This window comes from Neolamprologus multifasciatus, chromosome 6 (genome assembly GCF_963576455.1).
Source record: "Neolamprologus multifasciatus chromosome 6, fNeoMul1.2, whole genome shotgun sequence".
NCBI classification, from domain to species: Eukaryota; Metazoa; Chordata; class Actinopteri; order Cichliformes; family Cichlidae; genus Neolamprologus; species Neolamprologus multifasciatus.
Genome location: NC_140444.1, coordinates 1,590,979 through 1,616,664, shown reverse-complemented (window position 1 = coordinate 1,616,664; position 25,686 = coordinate 1,590,979). Strand labels below are relative to the sequence as shown.

Below are 25,686 nucleotides of genomic sequence, written 5' to 3'. Positions count from 1 at the left end.
ACGTTTGCAGTGGCTGATGGGAAATGTAGTTCCACGAACACAAAGAACCCCGACTGTTCTGTTTATAGAAATGACAGAGACCGTTGAACGCAATGACACCACAACGACTGAGTAAAGCTGGGTGTGTCGGCTGTTTTCCTGGTGGGAATGCAGCACGGGAACCGTTTAACCGTCAGCTGTGATCGGTCTCTGGGACAGACGGGGGCAGCAGGAGACCGGAATCCGCGCGCCAACCTTCAGGCGCGAGGAGCTGGAAAGAAAAGACCACCGGCACGCGCACTCGTGGACGCGCACAGACACTAAATCCGCTAGATTACTAAAGCCGTCCCACACCAGGGAAAGATGACTGTTTTTAACCGTTTTAGCGAATAATAATACACGGACCAACTGTACGTGTTTTTTATACCCTGAAGGAAACTAATGAATTACTCCGTGGAAAGCGACTCGGTCATTTTAAAGGACTCTTATCCCGTGTTTTTTTGTCTCTTGGCAGAAGAAAGAGCTCCGCAGGGCTGTCGGGCCAGTGGGTCGCCAGGAGTTGGAACAACGACGAGCCTCCAGTAACACTTTTATTACTTTACAGCAACAGAAAATATTTTTTGGACGAATTTTAAATACTAGAAGACGTCCAAGTGATCCGTTGGTGTTTTCAGGCGTTAACAATGACCCGTGATGTGAGAAAGCGCGTTTCAGTGGACCGTCCAGAACAGTGTCAAAGGCTAAGCTAGGTCTGAGAAAAGCCTTCATAGTCGTTATAACTAATGACACACATGATCAGCCAACGACCGACGCTGAATCCATACTTCTGTTAAAGTTGAATTCCTTCAGGAACTTTCCAGCAGAATAAACCACGATGTCGTTTTTTAATTTTCGTAAAATATTCAAATTGGGAGCGGAGAAGAAGAAGAAACAGTACGAGCACGTCCGCAGGGATGAAAACCCGGAGGAGATCTGGGAGATCATCGGTGAGCTGGGAGATGGAGCCTTTGGAAAAGTCTTCAAGGTAGGCATTTTGTGCCCCATCACCCATTCGTTGCTCTGTGCCACACGTCTCTTGCTCGGGTTTAATGATACTGTTTCCTTTGGAGTGTCTTGTGTTTTTCCCACTCGCATGAACTCTTGGTTCTGGGGGCACCCTGCCAGCAGCAGGGCCACCTCAGTCATTTCCACCCCTACACCTGCCCCTACACCTGCTCTGTAACAGCAGAGATGGTGTCAGGTAGAGTGCTGCTTTGATGCTCTTGTGCTGACAGGTTTCGGTTGTTTGGATGTTTAGATCCGTGGTTTGATTTGATCCTAGCTGGAGCCTCATTACCATGAGAGACAGTAAATATTATCACACAGGAGTCCAACGCCAGGAAGTCTGCATGCTCTGTTTGCCCCCTTTGTTGCCGGATGCTATATTTGGAGACTTTTAAATAGTTGGATTTACCCAAGACTTCAGGCCAGTGTATCATACTTACGTTAAGCCTAATCTTCCTCCACATTCAGCCCCAGGGTTGCTAGTTTCCCAGCATTTCACCCGCAAGCCTTTCATCACTTATTTTGTCCTCATCTATATATTTCTATATGCTGTTGTGATATTTTAACTGTAAATTTCCAAACTTCCTTTTACAGGAGTTTGCAGGGATAATGGAAATTTGACCATGTCAAGTAATTCCCCACCTTTTTTCCATCAGTCTGTTCTCATATGTATTGCACATTTAATATTATACACCTTTAAAGGGCATAAAGTCGCCACCCCTCCATAATCCAGGTTCAGTTGGAGGTCTTTTTCTGTCAGACACCATCACCGTGTTCTCTAATGCTGTAGAGTCCTGAGATATGAATAAAGCTGTGTCTTTTTTGATGGATTAAAGTCCTAAATGATCAGATTAGTTATGTTTGTTTTCTGTTGAAAGACAAACCAAAGAACTGTTGCATGTTTGTGCTGCACTTCAGAGTCGAGCTGCAGGAGATCCACAAATGGTAAACTGCAGTTTTATGTTTATACGTCTGGGCTTTGGGCCATCGTGGTTATGCATCACATCACCAGGGCAGTACCCGCACTCTGATTCAGAGCAATACGAGTTCTCCATTCTGAAGAATGGATTAGTATTAGTATATTGTAGGGGGTGCATCAGTGTTTGGCTCTCAGGTCACCAGGAAGTGGCTGAATCCCATATCGCAACAGCGACTTCATCGAGAGCTTCCTGTCTGCAGAGAAGCCAAAACAAACAGGAGAGTTTTCCACTTTGGCGAGACGTGTCACATGTTCTGCTGACACTTTCAGACCTGCAGCACAGCCCAGTGTTTGTTTGTTGGTTGTTGAGCCATTGATTTCAGTTTGAGGTATTTCTCTGAGGTCTGGGGTCAACAGCACTTCAGATCTAATATAAACCACCTCTGACCTCCTGAGTCTTTCGGACAAGTGTCTAGAGGAGTGGAAAGTTACTTGTTCTCATAATTTCTAAAAATATTTTAATCTTACAGGCTCAGAACAAGCAGACGGGCATCCTCGCTGCAGCCAAAGTTATTGACACAAAGACTGAGGAGGAGCTGGAGGACTACATGGTGGAGATTGACATCCTCGCCTCCTGCGACCACCAAAACATTGTCAAACTGCTCGATGCTTTCTATTACGAGAGCAAACTGTGGGTGAGTAGAAGGATGTGCTGTGTGATCACTGTGTGACTGCCTAATGAGGGGGATTATGGATCCAATACAAATCACAAATTAGAGACGGTTATATGTCAGTGCAGCTTTCAGGACTTACACCCGTGTCTGCTGCGTGCTGTCGGTGCAAGCTCTTCCAGTGTTCACTGCTGTAGTTTTCTTATCAAAATGTGCGGCCAAAGTTCACACGAGCTGCCGAAACTAAGAGCCTAAAGTGCTGTTAATCATCATACTGGTTTATAATCCATCCGCTTATGATATGAGCTCATATTTAATGCCTTTGTTTTCTCCCCAGCTATTTATGTAACACAGATGAGTGTTTTGATGACATTTATAATTCCAGTGAAAAAACCCATTTAGGTATTTTCACATCATAGAAGCTGATTTATGCTGTAAACACTGATGAGCTTTCCAGACGTGCTGACAGCACACGTGATTGTAGCCTGAGGGCTGAGGCCATGTTCCTGGATAAATGTGCTGCTTGTGAGGGGGACTCATAGCTTTCAGTCACATGACTGATGCAGAGTACTGGAGGGGGGAAATGTGCATTAGTATGACACTGGGAATCATCTGATTATCAGAGCCGATATTGTCTCTAGTTGTTTTAAGATTTCCTACGTCATTGGTGACGGCTGGATTGATGCTCAAATCGTTTACATTGAAGGAAGCTGTTGGCTATCTGAAGTGATTAAAGTCAGGCAAACGTTAATAATCAGCTGTAGCTGATGGGTGTGCTTCTCTAAAGTCTGCGTAGGTTCTCAGTCATCCAGGTCCTGGTAGTAAACTGGAGTTCTTTACATGTCTTGAAAGAAGTCCTGTCGCTTTCTTTCCCAGCTTCTTAGACTCTCTGGCAGAGACAAAGACTGAACAAGAAATCCTCAGCATTAATAAGGGAACAACGATGGCATTGGCTGCAAAGATACACTAATGACAAATGAACAGCCAAGTTATCAGGCAGCCTCAGACGAGCAGAGAACGTTCAGGAAAAGGATGAAGAGAAACCCTCACTGCTAACTAAACTAGCATTCCAGTGGCTTTCAAATTGCAGAGCAAAGCAGGCGCACCACAAGTATAAACACTGGAAGCTCTTACCTAGACTGCATCATAGGAACTGCGCAAAGTCAGCACTGAAGTTTAAGTTAAGCTGTGTGTGTGCGTGTGTGCACGAGCGCAATAACCAATGCAAATTGGGTTACACTAAACAGCGCTCTTTATTTATAGCACATGAGGCACAGGTGTCGAACTCCAGGCCTCGAGGGCCGGTGTCCTGCAGGGTTTAGATGTTTCCTTGATCCAACACAGCTGATTCAAATGGCTAAATTACCTCCTCAATATGTCTTGAAGTTCTCCAGAGGCCTGCTAATGAACTGATCACTTGATTCAGGTGTGTTGACCCAGGGTGAGATCTAAAACCTGCAGGACACCGGCCCTCAAGGCCTGGAGTTCGACACCCCTGACATAAGGCAACAACTTCACAAGAGCCACTGAAACGCTGCAGCCTGTTGATGATGAACTCAGTCACTTGTCAGTTATTATGATTGTGTGTTTCCATTAACAGATGGTAGATATACAACAAGAGGTAATAAAGGAAGCGTTGAAGCACCTTTCCTCAGTATTGGTCGGCCCTGCTGCAGCTATCGTGGCTGCAGGGTCACCTCAGTCATTTGGGAGCTTTTCAAATCCAAATAAAATATTCAGACACGTCCCCTGAGCTGCTCTGGAGCTTATATAGCCATACTCTAACAAACGGAGTGGCTGCGTTCGATTGAACGACTGTGGTGGTTTTGAAAGTCGACGTTCCTGTGAGGATGTGATGTCACAGGAAAATTATTCAAGGTTTTTTGCACAAATCAAAAGGTAGCCTGCCACTTGCACCAAGCCTGAAATGTATAAATTCATACTGAAACAGCTCGAGCACGTGTGATTTAAATCAGGAAATGTGAGTCTGCACTAACATTTCAAAGGAAGATTGGGCCTTCATAAGCGCTCACGCTGACCTGTACATGTGAGCGTTCTGCCCTTGTCTTCCTTTTGTCCTGTGAACAAGAAGTGCCGCCTGATGGAGGCTGATGTCTGTCAGGTGCTGAACAGGTGCCACATTCATGCACAGAGGAGGTGGAGATGAAAGGCTTCATCCCACATGAACCCAGGAGGAGCTGGCAGGTGACGTTCTTGATAACTGCCTCGTGAATCGATGCCACCTGCTGACCTTTGTTTCTCTTTCCCTGCGCTGCCTAAACTGAACACTTCCGAGGCTCTGCTTTGATTTCTGTGCCGCTTCCCGGCCTCGAACTTGCAGGTGAGATCACATCCTTCCTCTCTGTGCCACATGAATGGATTAGAAAGTATGCGGGTGCGCAGTTCTCCATGCATTCATGTATGTGTCAAATAAACAAATAGGAGAGGAAGCCACAGCCCTGGCCCACGATTCCTCTCCGCGCCGCCGCGACTGTGAGGACCATTGTGTGATAGCGGACACACTAAAACAACAACACTCCTACAGAGAAACACGAGAACCGTGCGTGTGAGCGCACAAGACCGCTCTGATACTGGAGGCATTGTGTGTCCTGTGAGGGCTTTGTTTTGGGAAGTGGAGCAGTCTTGAACAGCTCAGCTGTCTTGGAGGGCTGTTCAAACTTCACGTTACAACCCGTCTTTTTTTCCCCTTCCTCTGTACTTCCTGAAAGATTTTCCATTTTTAACCTCGTGCTGACCCTGTGTGAAAAGTTTTGGGCCATAACCAACGGATCAACCGCAAGTAGTTTCTCAATGGTTTCCAAAATTGCAGAAGTGCAGCTTTACTTCCTCTTCTGTGGGTGTGGCGTTCAGCCAAATGTTCCCCAAATCCCCGCAGGTGTGTGAGTGAACGTCACGCCACATGGCTGAGCTAAGCTCACAAAAGACGCTCCAGATGCTTTGTCTTACCTGCTGCACATCATCCTCATTGCTACCTGAGCCTCTGTGCCCAGAGATAATCCTGTTAGCAGAATAAGGTCTGGAAAGATAGCGATTAAGCAGGCTAGGTAGCAGCTGTGTGAAGCCTTTCCACAATGTGGCCCCAACTGGGCCAATCCTCTTACATCAGCAGCCATACTCAAAGCTCCCAAATGCCTTTAAGAGCTCAGAGTGTTTCATTCATGCAGGAGGCGGCGTTCATTCTCACAGTGGTTTCATCAGGGTACATGATGATGATGAGGAGGAGGAGGAGGAGCTCTGCTGAGTGTTTTTAATGTGTACAGTGGATGTTCCAGTAATATTTCTCTGAGCCAGAGTCTGTTGGGCCATGAAGGTGTTCCTCAAAGTCATTTACAGTAAATGTAAGCTTTTATTTATTTTTTTAACTTTCAGTTTTATATGTAAGAATAAAATTTCCGTGACGTCGTCATATTTAAAAAAGAAGCAGTGTCCTGGGATTTAATAATGTTATAACTGTTAATGTACAATCAACCTTAACCAATAAACTATCTGAACATCAAAGTGAATCAGTGAGGACGCAGAAGGAAATCTCATCTTCATCCTGTGTGAAGCTCAGAGATGATTAAGTGTGACCATAAACTAGGCTGGACACCGCCCCGTTTAACCTGGGAGAACGGCGAGGGCGTGGAAGTCTGAACCAGAACCAGGCTGGACCTGTTTCAGCACTGCTGGGAGCTGTTGGCATGAAGTTGATCCCACAGAGGTGATCGTTGCCTCTTCACTTCACTTCAAACTCCTCACATCGGAGGAGGAAACTGTGACATAAAGCAGAAATGGAGACTCCTCTTGGGAATGTTCACCTGCTCACACTTTTTCAAGTTTCATTGCAGCTTATCGTTAGTTTGCGATTATCAATGTGTTCCATGCAAACTCCAGACACCTGCAGCAACCTGCTGGTAACCAGTGCAGTCACAGGGAGGTTTTTAGTATAGCAGCCTCTTTGCAACAGCCAGCAAACCTTCTCCAACCAGTCACATTGTTCCCAGACAGTCTTCATTACAGTGACCGAGGCCTTCACCCTGACTACAGGTCCACTTCAGCTAGCTTCACAGTAGGGCTGCCACGATTAGTCGCCTATTAAAATCGTCAACGACTGATTTAATAGTCGACTCGTCGTTTGAAGCTTTGTAAGATCCCAAAAGACGCAGGAATAAGTAGTAGGATTTAAGAGTGTAATAACGGACTGAAACAGAAGATGGCAGCACTGCATGTACAAGGATGCCAGCTGCCGTTAAACCCAGAAGAAGAAGAAGCTCTGTCCCAGAATTCATAGCGCGGCCCAGCTCAGTTTCCAACAATGGTGGCAGCTAGTTAGTTTTAATATTACTCTTATTATTCTTTCTGGGTCACAAAATAAACGTTTAACATATTTTCAGGCGAGAATGTAGCTGTGTAAACCTCAAATATCTGCTCAGTTTATCAAGACACCACATATTTTCAAAAGCGCTCCGACGTTTTCGGAGACGTCTGTTAGCCACTAGCTCGATAGCTATCCGGGGGCTAGGCTCACTAGAGCCGTGAGAACACCGGACTCCCGGCTTCAAACCCACCGCCGTCTTTCGCTACTCAGGTTAAACATGATATATAAGTCACTTAGATAACTTACAATGTTATTGTTTGGTTTTTTTAGTATTTTATTTGTTCCTGAGTAAATCTGTTTGGCTGAGATTAAAGTCATAGTTTTTACACAGCTGAATAAACTTCAAGCAGACAGCTGATTATCAGAAGTGTGAGATGCTCGAGAATTTACTCCGGTGTCCTGTTATATTTTAGATAGCAAGGAGTTTATTAAACTTCACCGAAACAATCTGCAAATGTCATTAAAATTTAATAAACTATCATCTTGTCTTTATTTTTAGTTAGCACATACCTTTAAACACTTCAAGCTGTAAGCTAATGATAGTTATATAAGAGCAGATGCTGCTGGTGCAATAAGCTGTATGTTTTATGTCCAATGGATGATGATCTGATTAGTCGACTAATCGCAAAAATAATCGGTGACTAGTCGACTATCAAAATAATCATTTGTGGCAGCCCTACTGCACAGGTGAACGTAGCTGTGAGTTGTGGAAATTCAGTCAAACTGCCCACCATACTTTTTGCTGGCCCTGGGCCATTGGCTCAATGTTTATTATGTGGACCCCTGATGAGAAGCTTCCAGAGGCTCACAGCAGATTTCAGAGGTGACCAGTTTCAACTGGAGCCCACCACCTCGTCAACGACCTGCACTCTGTTGGAGATGTTCTGCAGCGCTGTCCTCTCTGCACATAATGGTACACCGTGTGCTTTACATAAACAAATGCATGTGTTCACACTTCTCTTTCCTCGTGTCGGCAGATACTCATCGAGTTCTGTGCAGGAGGGGCCGTGGATGCTGTTATGCTCGGTGAGTCAGCATTCCCACGTTGGGTTATAACATTAAAGAAAGCTGCTCTCATGGCAGCGCCAACCAGCTAAGGGAAAAGAGCCAGTTTTAAACTTGAGACATTTCTCAGCAGGCCACCCACATGTTACAGCGTTCTTCTCCAAGACACTAAATGCAGCTTGAGCCCTCGTTACCACCTATGATTAGGTTGCATTAGTATGTGAGGAATTGTAAATGTGCTTTCGTGTGACCCCCTCACCCTTTCCCCGCAGAGCTGGAGAGACCCCTGACAGAGCCTCAGATCAGGGTGGTGTGTAGGCAGACTCTGCAGGCGCTCGTCTACCTCCACGAAAACAAAATCATCCACAGAGACCTGAAAGCCGGCAACATCCTCCTCACGCTGGACGGTGACGTCAAGCTGGGTAAGGGCCAAGTGACACCCAGCTGTTAACAACAACAGTCCAGGATCGAGACTCTGACTCAGAGCCTCAGTTCACTGATGTTTAAAGTGGAGAGGGAGAAACCGAAGAACGGAAAAAGATTTTGTGCTCTTAAATGTTTCTCATGAGAAATCATGAGTTCAGTCTGACATAGATGAAAACTGTTGTTTTTTATGGCATCATCTAGATTTTTCCTCTTTTTAATCTTTCTAATACAAGAATCTTGGATGTTCACATGACTCTGTGCAGCTTGTTCTGACGGTTTTTCCAGAAACACAAATATTTGCTAGAAATTTGACCGGATTTTTTTCTGCCAGTAATGACATGATGACCTTGTGTCTCTGGAGGGAGGGGAGATGGTCACAACTAAAGGGAGATTTGTTTTAAACTCCTTCGATCCTGCTGGTGCTTTGAGCTTCATTGCTAATGTGGTTTTATCTTTATGATTCAGAGAGAGGCGCAGCTCCATCCAGATGTTTCGTTGAATATCTTCTGGCTTTTAGTATCTTCTTGTATTGTCAATGATGATGATGATGGAGGGAGTAATGCTGTAGGTCGACTCCCACATCAGGAAGGTGTATTTGGGTCGTTCCCATCACCGTTACGCTGACATCAGTAATATGATCAATGCAATGACAGTAGGGCTGCCACGATTAGTCGACTAGTCACGATTACATCAACTATTAAAATCGTCGACGACTGATTTAATAGTCGACGCGTCGTTTGAAGCTTTGTAAGATCACAAAAGACGCAGGAATAAGTAGTAGGATTTAAGAGTGTAATAACGGACTGAAACAGAAGATGGCAGCACTGCATGTACAAGGATGCCAGCTGCCGTTAAACCCCGAAGAAGAAGAAGCTGTGTCCCAGAATTCATAGCGCAGCCCAGCTCAGTTTCCAACAATGGCGGCAGCTAGTTAGTTTTAATATTACTCTTATTATTCTTTCTGGGTCACAAAATAAACGTTTAACATATTTTCAGGCGAGAATGTAGCTGTGTAAACCTCAAATATCTGCTCAGTTTATCAAGACACCACATATTTTCAAAAGCGCTCCGACGTTTTCAGAGACGTCTGTTAGCCACTAGCTCGATAGCTAGCCGGGGGCTAGGCTAACTAGAGCCGTGAGAGCACCGGACTCCCGGCTAATCGTTTTCAAACCCACCGCCGTCTTTCGCTACTCAGGTTAAACATGATATATAAGTCACTTAGATAACTTAAAAATGTTATTGTTTGGCTTTTTTTTAGTATTTTATTTGTTCCTGAGTAAATCGGTTTGGCTGAGATTAAAGTTATAGTTTTTACACAGCTGAACAAACATCAAGCAGACAGCTGATTATCAGAAGTGTGAGATGCTCCAGAATTTACTCCGGTGTCCTGTTATATTTTAGATAGCAAGGAGTTTATTAAACTTCACCGAAACAATCTGCAGATGTCATTAAAATTTAATAAACTCTCATCTTGTCTTTATTTTTAGTTAGCACATACCTTAAACACTTAAAGCTGTAAGCTAATGATAGTTATATAAGAGCAGATGCTTCTGGTGCAATAAGCTGTAGTTTTACGTCCAATGGATGATGATCTGATTAGTCGACTAATCGCAAAAGTAATCGGTGACTAGTCGACTATCAAAATAATCGTTTGTGGCAGCCCTAAATGACAGGCTGACGGTTACTTACCATGCTGTGGGAATATTCTTCAAACCGCTTTGATTTGTTCTCATGCTGAGTCAGATTAACTTGTCAGGGACTGTTTTCAGCCTCATTGACTTCTCATTTTAACTGTCAGCTGTAGTTTGGCTGCACAGCAAAGGTCAGCTAGTAAACACCCATACACACCACTCAGAACACACCACATTCACACTATCAGAAAAGTGTGTGCAAAAGTTGTTAGTCTGCGATAAAGACTGTGCCTGGTTCAGTTCTTTCACACTCCTGTCCAAGCTCAGAGTCTTCAACATGTTATATAACAGTTTCACAGGTGTGTGTGTGTGTGTGTGTGTGTGTGTGTGTGTGTGTGAGAGCGTGTATTCATATCTTTGTGGGGACCAAAAATTGGAAAGCCTTTGTAACAGCAGAGGCTGTTCGGTGGAGCTGCTCAGCGTCTGGGCCGACATCCTCAGCAGAGGCAGCGCTGACGCTGACTTAAACGGGGATGAGTCACTGGGGAAATGACACACAGCAAGCATTTTGTCCAGTGACATAACACACACAGAGGTGTCTGTGCATCTGCCTGCTGGGACGCAGATGAGCGTGACTCACTCACGATACAAAGAATGATGCCTTCATGCACGTGTAGCTGCAGAATGAGGTTTTATGCCCAGAAATCTGTGATTGAACCTCTCAGGACCCGCTTTCCGTTTTGAACATTTGAACACTTTTGAGGCTGCGTTTGGAAAATAAATGATGACAGTGACATTCCTCTGGCTAATTTCTGGTTTTGCTTGAATCACATGATTTCCAGCGGACTTCGGTGTGTCTGCCAGGAACACCAAAACACTCCAGAGAAGAGACTCTTTCATTGGAACGCCGTACTGGTGAGTCAAATGTAAAACAAAAAAGCTTTTACTTACAAAAACTGAAAAACACTCACATCAGCACTAAAAAGAGGGGAGCTCAGATTTCTTTTCTTCTTGTGTCTGACTCCAGGATGGCTCCAGAGGTGGTGATGTGCGAGACGTCCAAGGACCGTCCGTACGACTACAAGGCTGACATCTGGTCCCTCGGGGTCACTCTGATTGAGATGGCACAGGTGGAGCCACCAAACCATGAGATGAACCCCATGAGAGTTCTGCTGAAAATAGCCAAGGCCGATCCTCCGACGCTGATGCAGCCGTCACGCTGGTAAAACACAGCTTTGCTTTACACACACACACTTAAATAAATAAATTCACAACTGTAGAAACAAATAATTTTTGCGTCAGGCTGTAAATGTGAACTTTGTAACTTGCAGTCTGCATCATTTTACTTCCACCTTTAGGTCTCCAGAATTTAGTGATTTCCTGAAGCGCTGCCTGGACAAGAACATCGACAACAGATGGAGTGCGATGCAGCTTCTGCAGGTACCTTTGTTTCGATCATCTCTCCAGCTAAACCGCTGAGCACTTGTTTTCTTTTCCTTAAGCCCCACACCTGCACACTTACATGCTGCAGCCCTCTCCAACCCCTACCCACGGCCCACCTGCCATTAGAGCGTAAGCCGGCCGACATCTGTTTACCTGCTCGGCGTGGGACTGACTGTCCCAGCGAAGCTCATCCCCGTGTGCTTGAGCTGACGTCAGCAGAGCGGGCTTTTCTTTCTCCAAAGGGTTTAAGGTGCTCGGCCACGTCTGAGCCACTTACTCACAGAGAGGACGCGTCGGTGCACGCAGGCACACCGGAGCACGCCGAGGCTAACGGATTGTTCCGTGCGGACGAAGAGCTCAATGGGCTTAAAAATACAAAATAGCAGTCTGCCGCCGATGAAGGTTTTGATATCAAAGAAGCTGCATATTCTCAGGCCGGCGATCGAATGTGTGCAGCACGTTTCTAAGCCGAGGAAGGTGAGCTGTAGCGTTTCTCTCTGAACAGGCGCGCTGATCTGTTTGTTTTTGCGCTCGGACCGCAAGAAAGAAGAAGAGTGAAGAGTAAAAGCTGAAATGGTTGTTTTGATGTACTGTGAAGAGTTTGTTAAAATGGAGAGTTTACCACAACATGTTCCCAATAACTGGGTGCTTCTTTTTTAAATAGTCTTTATTTCCTGTTGTTTTTCTTTCTTACGAGCAGCATTCATTCGTGTCTAGTGTGACGGACAGTAGGCCACTGAGGGAGCTGATCGCTGAGGCGAAGGCTGAGGTCACCGAGGAGATAGAAGAGCACAAAGAAGAAGAGGAGGAGGAAGAGACAGAGGCACGTCTGGTGAGTGGATGTGGACCCTGTGCTGCAGTGCTGTGAATCTGTGTTTGTAGGTGTGAAAAATACGTGAAGCTTAATACCAGAAAAGAGCTTCCTGCTGTTTCATTTCTTATTGCAACTGCAGCTTATTTCAGTTATAAAGCAGTTATTGATCTACAGCTTGCATGAAGTGCCTAACTTGGAAATGCATTTAAAGGATAAGAGGTGCATGCAAGTTTTAATGTGAAACACAGTGAGCATCCTTCTTTTTAGTGTTAGTCTGTCTGCACAATCACACCGACTGTGGAGGAGAATCTGCAACGTTGTCTAACGCAGCCTGGACTTTAGATTCTGCTCCTCAGTTTATAAGAACGGTCACAGTGAGTAATTTGTCTCCATTTCCTCCTCCTCTTCTTCTTTAGGGTCATAAACGCGCTCCTTCTGATGTCAGCGTCGGCAGCTCTGAGGATGAGAAGATCCCCCTCTCTCCCTCCAGCTTGGAATCAGTCCCTGAGAAGGCGGAGCCAATTCTTCCTTTGCCCATACCTGCTGATCTCCCTGTGGCCAACCACGTGGTGAGCACCAGCTTCGTAGAGGAACCTGCTGCTCCTGCTCCCGCTGCAGCAGAGCCTGCAGAGGAGGCATTAAACACTCCAGTTAAGGATGAAGAGGCAGAAAAGAAGCCGGTAGAGGAAGAAGTTCCTCTGGCTGATGTCACCCCGCCAGAGTCTGAGCCGGAGACACCTGCTAAGGAACTACAGCAGCTGGAACTAGCTGTGGAGGATGAGAAGGAGGTGGACACAGCTGAGGATGAGGAGCGCTCACAGGTCACTGAGGCTTCTCAGGGGGAAAAGACGCCCATCACAGAGGAAGCAAACACTCCAGCAGAGAAGGAAGAGGAAGATCGGTACAAGCATCTAAAAGTGACTCTGACACTACCAGATCAAGATAACGCTGTCCTGAAGGAGGAGGATGGAGAGAAGCCCACAGAGAAGGATGAGAAGACGGTGCCAGACAGAGCGAAGGACAACAAAGAGAGAGATTCGGATTCTGGAAACAGCTCAGCTGCAGATAACAGCAGCGTCGACCTGAATCTGTCCATCTCGAGCTTCCTGTCCAAAGCAAAAGAGGCTGGATCTGTTTCCATACAGGTAACGCACACAGTCCACACACTCGCAGAGAAAAAATGTCACACAGGCATCTAAAAAGTCTCCTCTGGGGTCTTTCAGGACACCAAGCGGCAGAAGAAGACGCTGAAGAAGACTCGCAAATTCATTGTGGATGGAGTGGAAGTTAGCGTCACGACATCAAAGATCATCACAGACAATGACACCAAGAACGAGGAGATGAGGTTCCTCAGGTAGTCCCTGCTTTTGCATAAACGGCAGGCGCCGCTTTAATGCAAATATTATGAAAATGAGTCATACAGGCAGCTTAGAGCACAGCCCGACGTTAAGCTAAAAAAACGACACGTGATTAACATCCTCCCTCCTCCTCAGGCGACAGGAGCTGAGGGAGCTGCGTCTCCTGCAGAAGGAGGAGCAGAGGGCCCAGCAGCAGCTCAGCAACAAGCTGCAGCAGCAGAAGGAGCAGATCTACCGACGCTTCGAGCAGGAGACCACGGTCAGTCTCTCGTAGGCCGATTGTTGTTAACCTCTGTCTCTCTTCCACAGCATGTCTTTATCCTGTCTTCCTTCTCTCACCCCAACCAATCACAGCAGATGGCCCCGCCCCTCCCTGAGCCTGGTTCTGCTGGAGGTTTCTTCCTGTTAAAAGGGAGTTTTTCCTTCCCACTGTCGCCAAATGCTGCTCATAGGGGGTCATATGATTGTTGGGTTTTTCTCTGCATGTATTATTGTAGGGTCGGCCTTACAATATAAAGCAGCTTGAGGCGACTGTTGCGATTTGGTGCTGTATAAATAAAATAACTGAATTGAATTTGCATTTAAACGTGATATAACTATAAGAAAAGTAGTTAAAGTTTAGGCCTTACTCGGTAGCCTCGTCTGACCAAGTTCCCCATAACGAGGAAGGATTTCCTGCATCAGTGTTTCAGAAACTGTCTTTACTGTTTGAACAGTCACATCATTTTACAGCCTCACACCTGCAGTCATGCTTGAACGTCGGTTTGCCTGATAACCTGGATACGCTCGCTTTATGAGCCGAACAGCTCAGTGGTGGCTGATGTTTTAAGGTCCAAAGTTTTGGATGAAAAGGTGAAATATGTGGTGTGTGAGCAGTGGGCACCTGTGTGAGGACAGATACTCCTCACGCTCTGCAGAGGAATCTGGATCTTTTTGCGTCTCATCACCGTTTCTCCTGTATGTTTAAAATCCAGCTCATTGTGTGGTGAAGTCAAATTTAGCTTTTTTTAATAGTCAGCATAGAAAATATTCAAATGAGTCACAATTTGTCGCACAGTATTAGTTGGCCTGTGTGATGTTCCTCTGTGAAGGCCACCCGACCTGTTTATGGGAAATAACACAGAACCTGCAAAGCTTGTTTCCCTTCCTGTGAAGGTGCTGCAGGAAAAGCTCAGTTCACTGCTGGAGGTGTTGCACCTGATAGTTTTTTGTTTCTTTTATCTGATGCAGATAATATTGCAGGTTTAGTAAGTAATATATGTAATATATACGCTCACGTTTGGTTCCCGTCTGTCCTCCAGAGTAAGAAGCGACAGTACGACCAGGAGGTGGAGAACCTGGAGCGGCAGCAGAAGCAGACGATTGAGAGGCTGGAGCAGGAGCACACCAGCCGGCTCAGAGACGAGGCCAAACGCATCAAAGGCGAGCAGGAGAAAGAACTCGCCAAGTACCAGAACGTGCTGAAGAACCGCAAGAAAGAGGTTAGACACGTCTGCGTGCCTTTCACCTGCACATGCAGCCCTCAGAAGGACGGATAGCTTTCTATTTATAGCAGCTTGTTTTGACATTTGCAACCCACCCCACCCCCCCCGCACACACACCCACTTCTCTGATCTGTCTTATAACAGCTTGCGTAACCTGTGTTTATCTTGGTGAGGGTTAACTCGGTCTACGCTGCCACTTCTCATTTACTTTCTCATCGAGTCCTAAACTACCCGCAGCGTTTTCTCATTTGATTTCCACGTGCTCCTCACAGCTGGAGTTTCTCCAAAGCGTTGAAACATCTTAAAGCCCGTCTGAGGGCTCCGTTTGCTGTGGAGTTTGAAATCTTAAAAGCTGTTTTGAACTTGAACTTGTTCTTCAAAGTAAAAAAAGTAACAGAAAGTTGATATCTGACTTTCGTCTTTGAAGTCCTGAGCCTGTACCTGACACGGGTTCAGAGTGCTGCGATCCACAGGGAGCGGCTCGCGGTGTGATTCAGTCCTTTCAGTTGTCCTCATGTACGCTGTGCAGGATGTCAGTGAACATTGCTCTGTGTCACTGAGGCCTCCTCAGATCATTTCTGGACTTTCATCTTATAATATTTAAATAAAACTCGACTGAAACTGTTTGGAAAAGCAAATCAGGCAAAAATACTTGTTGTAAATTCCTGTATTTAACGTTTTAAATCTTCTAAAATGAATCCAAACATCTGAACGTGATGAAACGACGGCTACGACTCAAAGTCCAAAGTTCAGCTGTGGCTGGACTTTAATCTGTGCGAACACTTCCATCACAGGACGGTGCACCAAGTCACGCACTGCAGACAACATACAGAGAACTGCTGTCATGCAAGAAGCTGGCCATGTTTTTAGCTAACCTGAGCTTAACAGGCGTGCAGTCACAGTAATAATGTGTTTAAAAAATTGTAATTCAGTTAAAAATGAACCAGGAGGCACCAGCATGGTGGAAAGTAGGGCTGGGTATCGTCGCTGATTTCTAGAATCGATTCGATTCGATTTGAATCTGGGAAATTTTGCCTCAGACAGTCAGAAATATTATAATTCAGATCACGCATCAGTACATTTCCATATTTTTATATTTATAAAAAGAAAGCTGACACTTGTGAGACTTTATCAAAGGTGTGAGCATCACAGCCTTTGTGTCAAAGTAACTGAGGATGAAACACAGAAAAACATGAAGGTGATTTTCCTGGTCTGGGATTTATACAAATATTCTGCAGTAGATCAGAAACGAAAGAAAACCATTAATCAACACATGAACATGACCTGATGCTGCTGAAGTGAAGCAGAGCAAAGTTACAGAGGTTTGATTAGAGACACAGTGTTTTGTAATTTTGCATAATTTTGAAAAGGAAAAAACGTCGGCCGACAGGCTGCAAGCAACGGTAGACTTGTGCGTAACAAGCAAGCGAATAATGAAGAAAACAGATTTTTAGACGGGAAACTGTTTATGAAGAGAGAGAGTGAGAGAGAGAGCTGTGCATGACGTGTGATTTTTATCATGGTGGAAGCAAAACTAAAAACCTGCAGCTCGGCGCAAAAAGGGCGTGAACACAAAGCGTGGACCCGCCGAAACATCAGAGTCAGCGAGCTGTCGGCTTTCAGCCCCGACCGTGTCCGTGCCGTCGGGTGAGAAAGGCGACATCTCACTGATTCTGATGCGTCGGCGGGTCGAGCTTTGTGTTTACGTCTCTGTGCAGAGTCCGTGTTCCTGCTCTCATTTACTGTTTTAAATGTTTGGTGGTTGTAGAAATTTTGGGAGGTTTAACCTGAGATTCTGGCGTTTCGGGCAAAATAATTAATATTAAAAAGTCGATTCAGGATTTTAATGAATCGATATCACGTTATCCAAGCCAGAATCGATTTTAATCGATAAATCGATAATCAAAACCACCCCTAGTGGAAAGGCCCAGTTTAGTGACTCCAGTTAGTAAAGCAGACAATCGTCAGGACGTCACAGCTCTGTGTCTTTCAGAGACGAAGAAGAGCTACTCGAAGTAACAGCAGAGAAACGAACTCTAACTGGAAACACGAAAAACTAGACTTCAGGGGAAAAACAGCTGGAGCTGATTATGTGATGTGCATGTAAAGTATCGTACACAGGAAACGGCACTAACAAGCTCTTCTTTCATCTGGATTAGAATTAAAACTTCACATAAATATTTTTTAGTTTGTTTTATTCGTTTATAGCGAGCGAACTGAAACAAACGCATGAAATAAAATCACTCATTGCTCAAAATGAAATGCAGTCTGCTGTGTTGATAAAGACATAAATATGTCTGCTCTGCCCACATGGAAAAGAAACAGTAAAAACTTCTATGATTTACTCATGAAAGTGGAACTTTCTCATTACTTTCATAGATTTTGTTAGTATCCAAAACATACAAGTTTCATATAATTTTTCAAGGGATCTTATATCTGTTTTCACTCTTGTGTGCTTTTCATACAAGTTTCACACAGACAGATAAACTTTATAAGATTTATATAAATATCTTTACCATATGGGTGTTTCCTTTAAGAGCAGCTCATTTTCAGACGTTTGGCTGTTGTGTGTCACCGTGCTGGAGTCAAAGATCATCTCCTCTCTGCTCACAGGGCCAAGTAGGTCAGATTAATGTGACAGGCAGGTGAAGTGTCCTCTAAGGACAGCTGCAAGTGTCTGGTTCATCAGTTCAAACCACACTTAGCCTGTGACACACACACACACACACACACACGTGCAGTGTATTTATATCCTTGTGGGGACATCTCATTGACATAATGCTTTCCCTGGCTGCTGACCCTAACCATTAAAAATGACCCTGACCCTGCACCATAACCTCATTGTAACCCTGACACTAAAATGCCTTCAAACTTATGAGGCTCGAGGGCTGTTTGTCCCCACAAGTATAGTAAACTACCAATTTTTGGTCCCAATGAAGATGTTAATACCCGTCCACCCACACACACACACGCTCACTGTCATGTGTGAATGTGAAGCTCCCTATTTAAGCGTTTGGATAATGATCACATGATCTGTGATTTGCTGACATCATCTCTAATCTGGCTCATCCAGGAACAGGAGTTTCTGCAGAAGCAGCAGCAGGATCTGGACAGCGCCCTGAAGAAGATCATCCAGCAGCACAAACACGAGCTCGCCACCATCGAGAGAGACTGCCTCAACCACAAGCAGCAGCTCCTCCGAGGTAAACGCTCAGATCGCCATCTAAGGATGGACTTTAAAACTGAAAAACAGGTTTAGTCTTTTCCAACGCGGTCTGCTTGTCTGAGTCATGTGCGCAGTGTTAAATTCGTCCCACCCGCAACAAATACTTCCTGTTTTATGATGATAAGCACAACTAAACGTAGTACTTAAACTTAACTAAGCAGATTACGTCTGGGTTTGAGTTCCCAGATGGTTCGGATTTCTGTGATAACTGCAGAAATCACTCGTATGGCTGAGCCTTGAAGGTCTCACTGCGACCATAAGCTGCACCCCCCCACCCCAAACAGTGTTTCTCTAGTTTTTATGACTGTTTATAAAATAAATAAAATAAACCCGACTCAACAAAGACGGTTCCTGCTGTGCCGACACTGTAAACACTCAGACTGATGTTAGCAGGTGTTTTCACCTCAGAATATAAAAGCTGAGGTTTCTGACCGTGACCCCCTCCAGTCGGAGCGAGGTGGACGGCTGCCCGTTGGCACAGACTGGGACTTAATCCCACGATTAATATTCCAGGAGCGGCACAAATAACACTTCTCAGAAATGCAGGTCACGGGAGGCTGCAGCTGCGCTCCAGGAGCTCAGAGCGAGCGCCGGCTGGCAGCAGAGGTCAAATGTGAACCGTCATTAGTGAAGTTAACGCTGAGGTCTGGAGCTGCTTATGTAGTGAAGACGTTCAGCCTGCGAAAGCTTCCTCTGTGCTTCAGCTTTGTCTTTTGATCTGTGTCTGCGTGCAGCACGGGAGGCCGCCATGTGGGAGCTGGAAGAGCGCCATCTGCAGGAGAAACACCAGCTGCTCAAACAGCAGCTCAAGGACCAGTACTTCATGCAGAGGCATCAGCTGCTGAAGAGACACGAGAAGGTACGGCGCGGATGCTGCTGCTGGTTCAGTTTGTTAGGTGACCTCAGACGTGCACAGAGAAACATCGTCACATCCTCCTGATTGAGTCACTTTTTAGTTATTTGATGTTTTTTCATTTCGGTCGAGAAGCTAAAGTGTTTGACTCGAGGTTTGTGTAAGAGAAACTGATGATTTAACACCGTTATTAGAAAAAAGGAATAAAGGAGGACAGATGCTTCCTGGGGCTCGTCAGGCTCGTCTTGTGGGGGTAACCTCCGCCTTCACTGGATGTTTGCACCAAACATGGAGGGTGGAGCCTGTCCAGCTGTCTTAGTGCGAGAGGCAGGGTCACCAGTCTGTCACAGGGCTCACGCACACAGACAAACATTTGTACTTATGGGCAATTTAGAGTCACCAGTTAACCTAACCCCACTAACTCCACACACAAAGACCTCAGTCTGATGGTGGGATTGAAGGATCCCTCGTGCCACTGTAACCACAGCCGGTCCTTCAGCTGTTTTACTTCTACTTCAGATCCCGTTGATTCTCTTTTAGTCGGCACGAGCTGCATTCAAGGGCAAATTTATTTATATAGCATATTTCAAACAGCCGATGCTGCACAAAGTGCTTAACAATAGAAAAATGGCTCCATCACCACGAGATTTGAGAGTCCGTGGGATGGACAGATGGATGAAGAGCGAGTCAGTTTAACTGAAATTCTGCTGAAGGTAGGGCTGCTCAATTAATCGGATTTTAATCTCGATTACGATCTGTTCTTTCAACGATCATTAAAAATGACTGAGCCGATTATTAGCCCCTCCCTCGTGCTTTACTCTCGCGCTGCTCCGTGTGGCGAATCGAGCGCACCTCTCTGCATTTCGAACACATGTCACAACAATTAAGAGCAGCGGTCCCCAATCTTTGTTGCACCACGGACCGGTTTATGCCCGACAATATTTTCACGGACCGGCCTTTAAGGTGTCGCGGATAAATACAACAAAATAAAACTAGTACCGGTACCGAAAAAAAGAAGATTTATTCATAACACACGTGAAAAGACCCAGGAAAACCGAGTTAATGATAAAAACGATAACAAAATAACGCTGAAAACCGATAAAAACCCTGAAAACTATACATTTGACACCTGAGCCTCAACTCTCGCGGCCCGGTACCAAACGACTCACGGACCGGTACCGGTCCGAGGCCCAGGGGGTTGGGGACCGCTGATTAAGAGGACCCGAGGGAAGCTCGGAAAGCTAAGCAGAAGTTATTTGGAGAGGAGAGTGACTGCTGTTGGTTGAAAAGAGGTAAAAAAAACTTCAGTGGTGTGGAAACATTATGGGTTCAGTCAGACGTGGATCAAGTAGACACAGTGTGTAAACTTTGCTACAGTGTCGTAGCTGCACCACAGAGCAACACTGCAAAGTTCACTAAACATAGATGTTTACATTTATTTCTTATACTGCAAACATTTGCACTGTTATCAGTATTTGCACTATTTTATATTATTATTGACAATCTTTAAAGTCATTATTCAACACATTGTTATTGTTAAATAAGTATCGTCAAATAATCGAGATCTCAGTGAAAATAATCGTGATTATCATTTTTACCATAATCGAGCAGCCCGAGCTGAAGGTCACAACAAAACTTCAGACACCGAGTGGCTCTTCCCACTAAATCCAGTGATTTCTAAACTCTGGCCTTTTGAACATCAAATCCTCTGAACATCCTGTTCAGCTGTTAGAAGCTGAGTGAGTGTAGTGATTGTTCTTGAGCCGACTGCTCATGTCCTGCTGAACCCTTCGTGACTTTATCCAGCCTGTTCCTCTCTTCTCTTTGTGCTTCCTGTCAAATGTTTTCAGCCAAAGATGCACAAAACTCTTTGTCGTCTTTCTCGTTGCTACTTTTGATCCTATCTGAATGAAAACCCTCATGAATGTGTTTCACGTCGACCGCATTAACTCAACAGGAGATGGAGCAGATGCAGCGCTACAACCAGCGTCTGATCGAGGAGATGAAGAACAAGCAGACGCAGGAGAAAGCCCGACTGCCCAAGATCCAGCGCAGCGAAGCCAAAACCCGCATGGCCATGTTCAAGAAGAGCCTCCGCATCACCGGCGCCATCATCAGCCCCGAGCAGGAGAGGGAGAAGGTCAAACAGGTGAGCCGCCGCCTTCAGCCCGGAGAGCGAAACGTTCCCTCAAAGAATTCCAGCCTTTAGTCAATAATCGCGTCTCCAGTTCGCAGCTCAGGAAGAGAAGAGGCAGAAGAACGAGCGGCTGCACCAACAGCAGAAGCACGAAAACCAGATGAGAGACCTGCAGCTCCAGTGCGACGCCAACATCCGCGAGCTGCAGCAGCTGCAGGTCGGCTCCGTTAACCACGCCAAAGTCCCGTTTGATAAAAGACCGCGCTAAAGCAACGTAACTCTGTTTTGTGCTTCAGAACGAGAAGTGCCACCTGCTGATCGAACACGAGACCCAGAAGCTGAAGGAGCTGGACGAGGAGCACAGCCTGGAGCTGAAGGAGTGGAGGGAGAAACTGCGACCCAGGAAGAAGGTAACGCCCCTGAAACAAAAGGTTTTCTGGTGAACAGTTTGAACCTTCTGGAGCGGCGACATCACGGGCGATACGAGGAAAATCTAATATCGCAGTGTTTTATTTGGCTATATCCTGAGTAGGGCTGCCACGATTAGTCGACTATTAAAATCGTCAACGACTGATTTAATAGTCGACGCGTCGTTTGAAGCTTTGTAAGATCCCAAAAGACGCAGGAATAAGTAGTAGGATTTAAGAGTGTAATAACGGACTGAAACAGAAGATGGCAGCACTGCATGTACAAGGATGCCAGCTGCCGTTAAACCCCGAAGAAGAAGTAGCTGTGTCCCAGAATTCATAGCGCAGCCCAGCTCAGTTTCCAACAATGGCGGCAGCTAGTTAGTTTTAATATTACTCTTATTATTCTTTCTGGGTCACAAAATAAACGTTTAACATATTTTCAGGCGAGAATGTAGCTGTGTAAACCTCAAATATCTGCTCAGTTTATCAAGACACCACATATTTTCAAAAGCGCTCCGACGTTTTCGGAGACGTCTGTTACCCACTAGCTCGATAGCTAGCCGGGGGCTAGGCTCACTAGAGCCGTGAGAACACCAGACTCCCGCAAATCGTTTTCAAACCCACCGCCGTCTTTCGCTACTCAGGTTAAACATGATATATAAGTCACTTAGATAACTTAAAAATGTTATTGTTTGGCTTTTTTTAGTATTTTATTTGTTCCTGAGTAAATCGGTTTGGCTGAGATTAAAGTCATAGTTTTTACACAGCTGAATAAACGTCAAGCGGACAGCTGATTATCAGAAGTGTGAGATGCTCCAGAATTTACTCCGGTGTCCTGTTATATTTTAGATAGCAAGGAGTTTATTAAACTTCACCGAAACAATCTGCAAATTTCATTAAAATTTAATAAACTATCATCTTGTCTTTATTTTTAGTTAGCACATACCTTAAACACTTACAGCTGTAAGCTAATGATAGTTATATAAGAGCAGATGCTGCTGGTGCAATAATCTGTACGTTTTACGTCCAATGGATGATGATCTGATTAGTCGACTAATCGCAAAAATAATCGGTGACTAGTCGACTATCAAAATAATCGTTTGTGGCAGCCCTAATCCTGATACATGATATATGTCGCGATACGTCTTGAGCCCCAGTGCGTAAAGGGCTCAGCTGCAGTTTAACCCTCTGTCCCACAATAACGTGGATTCAGACGTACTGAGCCGTTTCTGTGGCTGATAGCTGCTGCAGCTCGTTTCACAGCTGGTTTCTTTGTGACGTTCACATGCTGAGTTTAAAACACTCTTCATGTTGCAGTGCATGACTTTTCAGCCGCTGGAATAATTACTTGGCACTGCTGCCTTTTGTGGCAACAGTTTTACGGCATGCTTTTCAAATGATTGCATTTTGTTCGACATCTGAAATCCAAACGACTCCCGATGTCGCCATGTTTGTCCCTGTGTGGAAGGATAAACACGCATGCTCAGCTCGGTGCGCCGGGTAGAGCATTTTCCGGTTGGGAGGAGGGATTAATTCAGTGTGTGGGAGAAACAAAACTCACAGTGAATTATGCGCAGACAGCTTAATATTTGCATGGCAACCTATACTCAATATTTACAAAGACGTCATTTTAACCATCGTTCGTGGAAAAACTCGCGATACATCGATTCGATATATCGCCCGGCCCTACACGTCACGTCTAACAATGTGTTTTAGGAAGGATTTCAAGGTCGTATCACCTCAGTCAGGTGACCCCACAGTTTACCTGAGGCTCATTACACGAAGGAAACTGAAGCATTTCCATGTGTGTGCTCTGCAGGCGCTGGAGGAGGAGTTCGCCAGGAAGCTGCAGGAACAGGAAGTGTTCTTCAAGATGAGCGGCGAGTCGGAGTGCCTTAATCCCTCCACCCAGACCCGCATCTCCAAGTTCTACCCGATCCCCAGCGTCCAGTCCACCGGCTTCTAGAGGACACCGACGTCTGCACACACACGGACAAACGAACGGATGCGCCGACGGAGACGGTGAAGACTGAGCCGTGCTGCCTTTGACCTCTGACCTCTGACAGACTTTTCCTCTGTTTTCTATCAGGATCCATTTGAAGGAGAGTTCGTGTGAAGCGCTCAGTCCAACCTTCCTGAAGTATTTTTCTAAACAGTGCAGTGCCTGCAGAGTGTCTGCATTTAAATTCAATTAATTCCCAATTTTTATTTGCTGCTCGACGTTTTTCCCGTTTAGATTTTTGCACAAAGGAAATGATGAAAACTAGTTTTACCACTAAATCTGAATAAATAAGATCAGTAAGTATCAAGTGATGATGAAGGAGAATGTATTGCAGATAAAAGAGGAGCCTCCTGTCGAAGGGCTGATGACGTTTGATGAACTCGTACATATCTGTGTGTGCTAGAACCTTAGCTCGTGATCTGATGTATGACTTTAATGCAGCGTTTAGGACTTTTTACTGCAGGTTTTTCTTCAGAATGCCTTCAGTCTTGAGCTCAAGACTATTAGTTGTTTAGGAACAAACCCTGTGAGGAGGGTGGAGACTGTTAGGAAGTCACTGTGGCGACAGGTGGAAAACATTTACGCACCCGTCAGCCGGGTTATTTTCCTTGTTGTTGTCTGTAGGAATGATATTCAGGGATGAAGAAGGAATACAAACGGCAGTTTTTAAGACAAATAACCGGACGATGATGTGACGCGGCGATCTTCCCTTCAGAGTCATCTCCTCGTGTTGCTCTGGATTATTTCTGCTCTTGTTTTAAAACGTTTCCCCACAAACACGTCTGCACTTCTGCTTCACACAGATTTGACTTTCACGTTCTCGCCTGTTTCTCAAATTATTTTCTTCCATATTGGGTGTTTGTCACTCCTCCACTATTGATTTCACAGAGCTCTCTGCTCACCACCTGTCGTCCTCGGCAGGTTCGTTGATGGAGGCGCTTCACACAGGCACAGTGATACAAAGTGACTGCTGTAGAAAATAGTCCCGAGGCGCACGAGGAGATGATCTTAACCGAGAGATCAGTCAAAGTCACATGACTCCATCACACCTCACATTTGCCTCGTCTGTATTTTTGCTGCCACTTGCAGCTCAGCAGGTTCAGACTGTAACACTGTTTTAGCTACTAGCCTTAATGCTACAGACGTGGATCCCTGCATACCTGTTGCGACTGCCTTTGAAGGAATTCTGAAGCTTATTAACAGTTATCGAGGAGGTGCGACGGCTCTTTATTAAAAAATGCACAACATGAGCTTTTTGCAGTTTTTTTTATTATTATTATTATTAAATCTGATGTAATGTTATAAAAAAATTGGACCTGACTGGTTTAGGCCATCTCCTCCTCTGATTGGTTCATTTGATCATCTCATCTTCTTTGATTGGCTGTTATTAGTTAGTCAAAGGTGTTTCATATCATATGTACAAAAAAACTAAACTCAGTGAAGGAGTGCTGTGCACCTTTTACAAAACGTCCTCAGCAGTTATTTATGTACGAAAGCTGATCGTCCACCACAAACAGTTACAAAATTCTGGTTCTTAACTTCTGAATGTTGACTATAAAACAAACATCACATTTTATAACATGTATAGTTTTTAGAAGGCCTGTAATGCTGATTTTCATTTTCATGTAAATAAACTTTTCTCTCTAACGTTGTGCTGTTTCGTTCTTTACATGGATCCCAAGACTTGAAACGCAAACTCCAAAAAACATAAAATACTTGTTGGTCTGATGAGTAAAACATGAAATGGTAAAGTTACCACAGATGACCTAATTCAATACGACGTCCCTGATTTCAACACATTTACAGTTAAAACACCAGCGAAACGCAGGAAACGACTTTCAGCAGCTCAGGCGTCAAACACCAGCATTCCTCTTCCTCCTTTTACTCGTCACTGCGAATTCTC

General features: G+C 45.1%; 2 protein-coding genes across 10 annotated transcripts in view; one reads left to right on the top strand and one right to left on the bottom strand.

Annotated features, from left to right (window-relative positions):
* The first annotated feature begins 295 nt into the window (after positions 1 to 295).
* LOC146516114 (STE20-like serine/threonine-protein kinase) lies at positions 296 to 25,430 on the top strand. Its single transcript, XM_085162014.1, has 18 exons — positions 296 to 1,003; positions 2,473 to 2,637; positions 7,969 to 8,017; positions 8,269 to 8,418; positions 10,899 to 10,971; positions 11,084 to 11,278; positions 11,415 to 11,496; positions 12,200 to 12,331; positions 12,730 to 13,458; positions 13,537 to 13,667; positions 13,807 to 13,930; positions 14,973 to 15,152; positions 18,229 to 18,358; positions 19,116 to 19,240; positions 21,192 to 21,383; positions 21,463 to 21,588; positions 21,668 to 21,781; positions 23,601 to 25,430. Exons 1-18 carry the CDS (start codon positions 854 to 856, stop codon positions 23,745 to 23,747), a joined length of 2,994 nt encoding a protein of 997 aa, XP_085018140.1. The 5' UTR covers positions 296 to 853; the 3' UTR covers positions 23,748 to 25,430.
* The window catches only part of LOC146516113 (uncharacterized), a 28,821-nt gene continuing 28,151 nt past the window's right edge, over positions 25,017 to 25,686 (bottom strand). For all 9 annotated transcript variants that reach the window (XM_085161965.1, XM_085161962.1, XM_085161963.1 and 6 more), the window contains one exon: positions 25,017 to 25,686. In XM_085161965.1, the coding sequence (XP_085018091.1) occupies positions 25,637 to 25,686 (50 nt within the window). In that variant the 3' untranslated portion in view covers positions 25,017 to 25,636.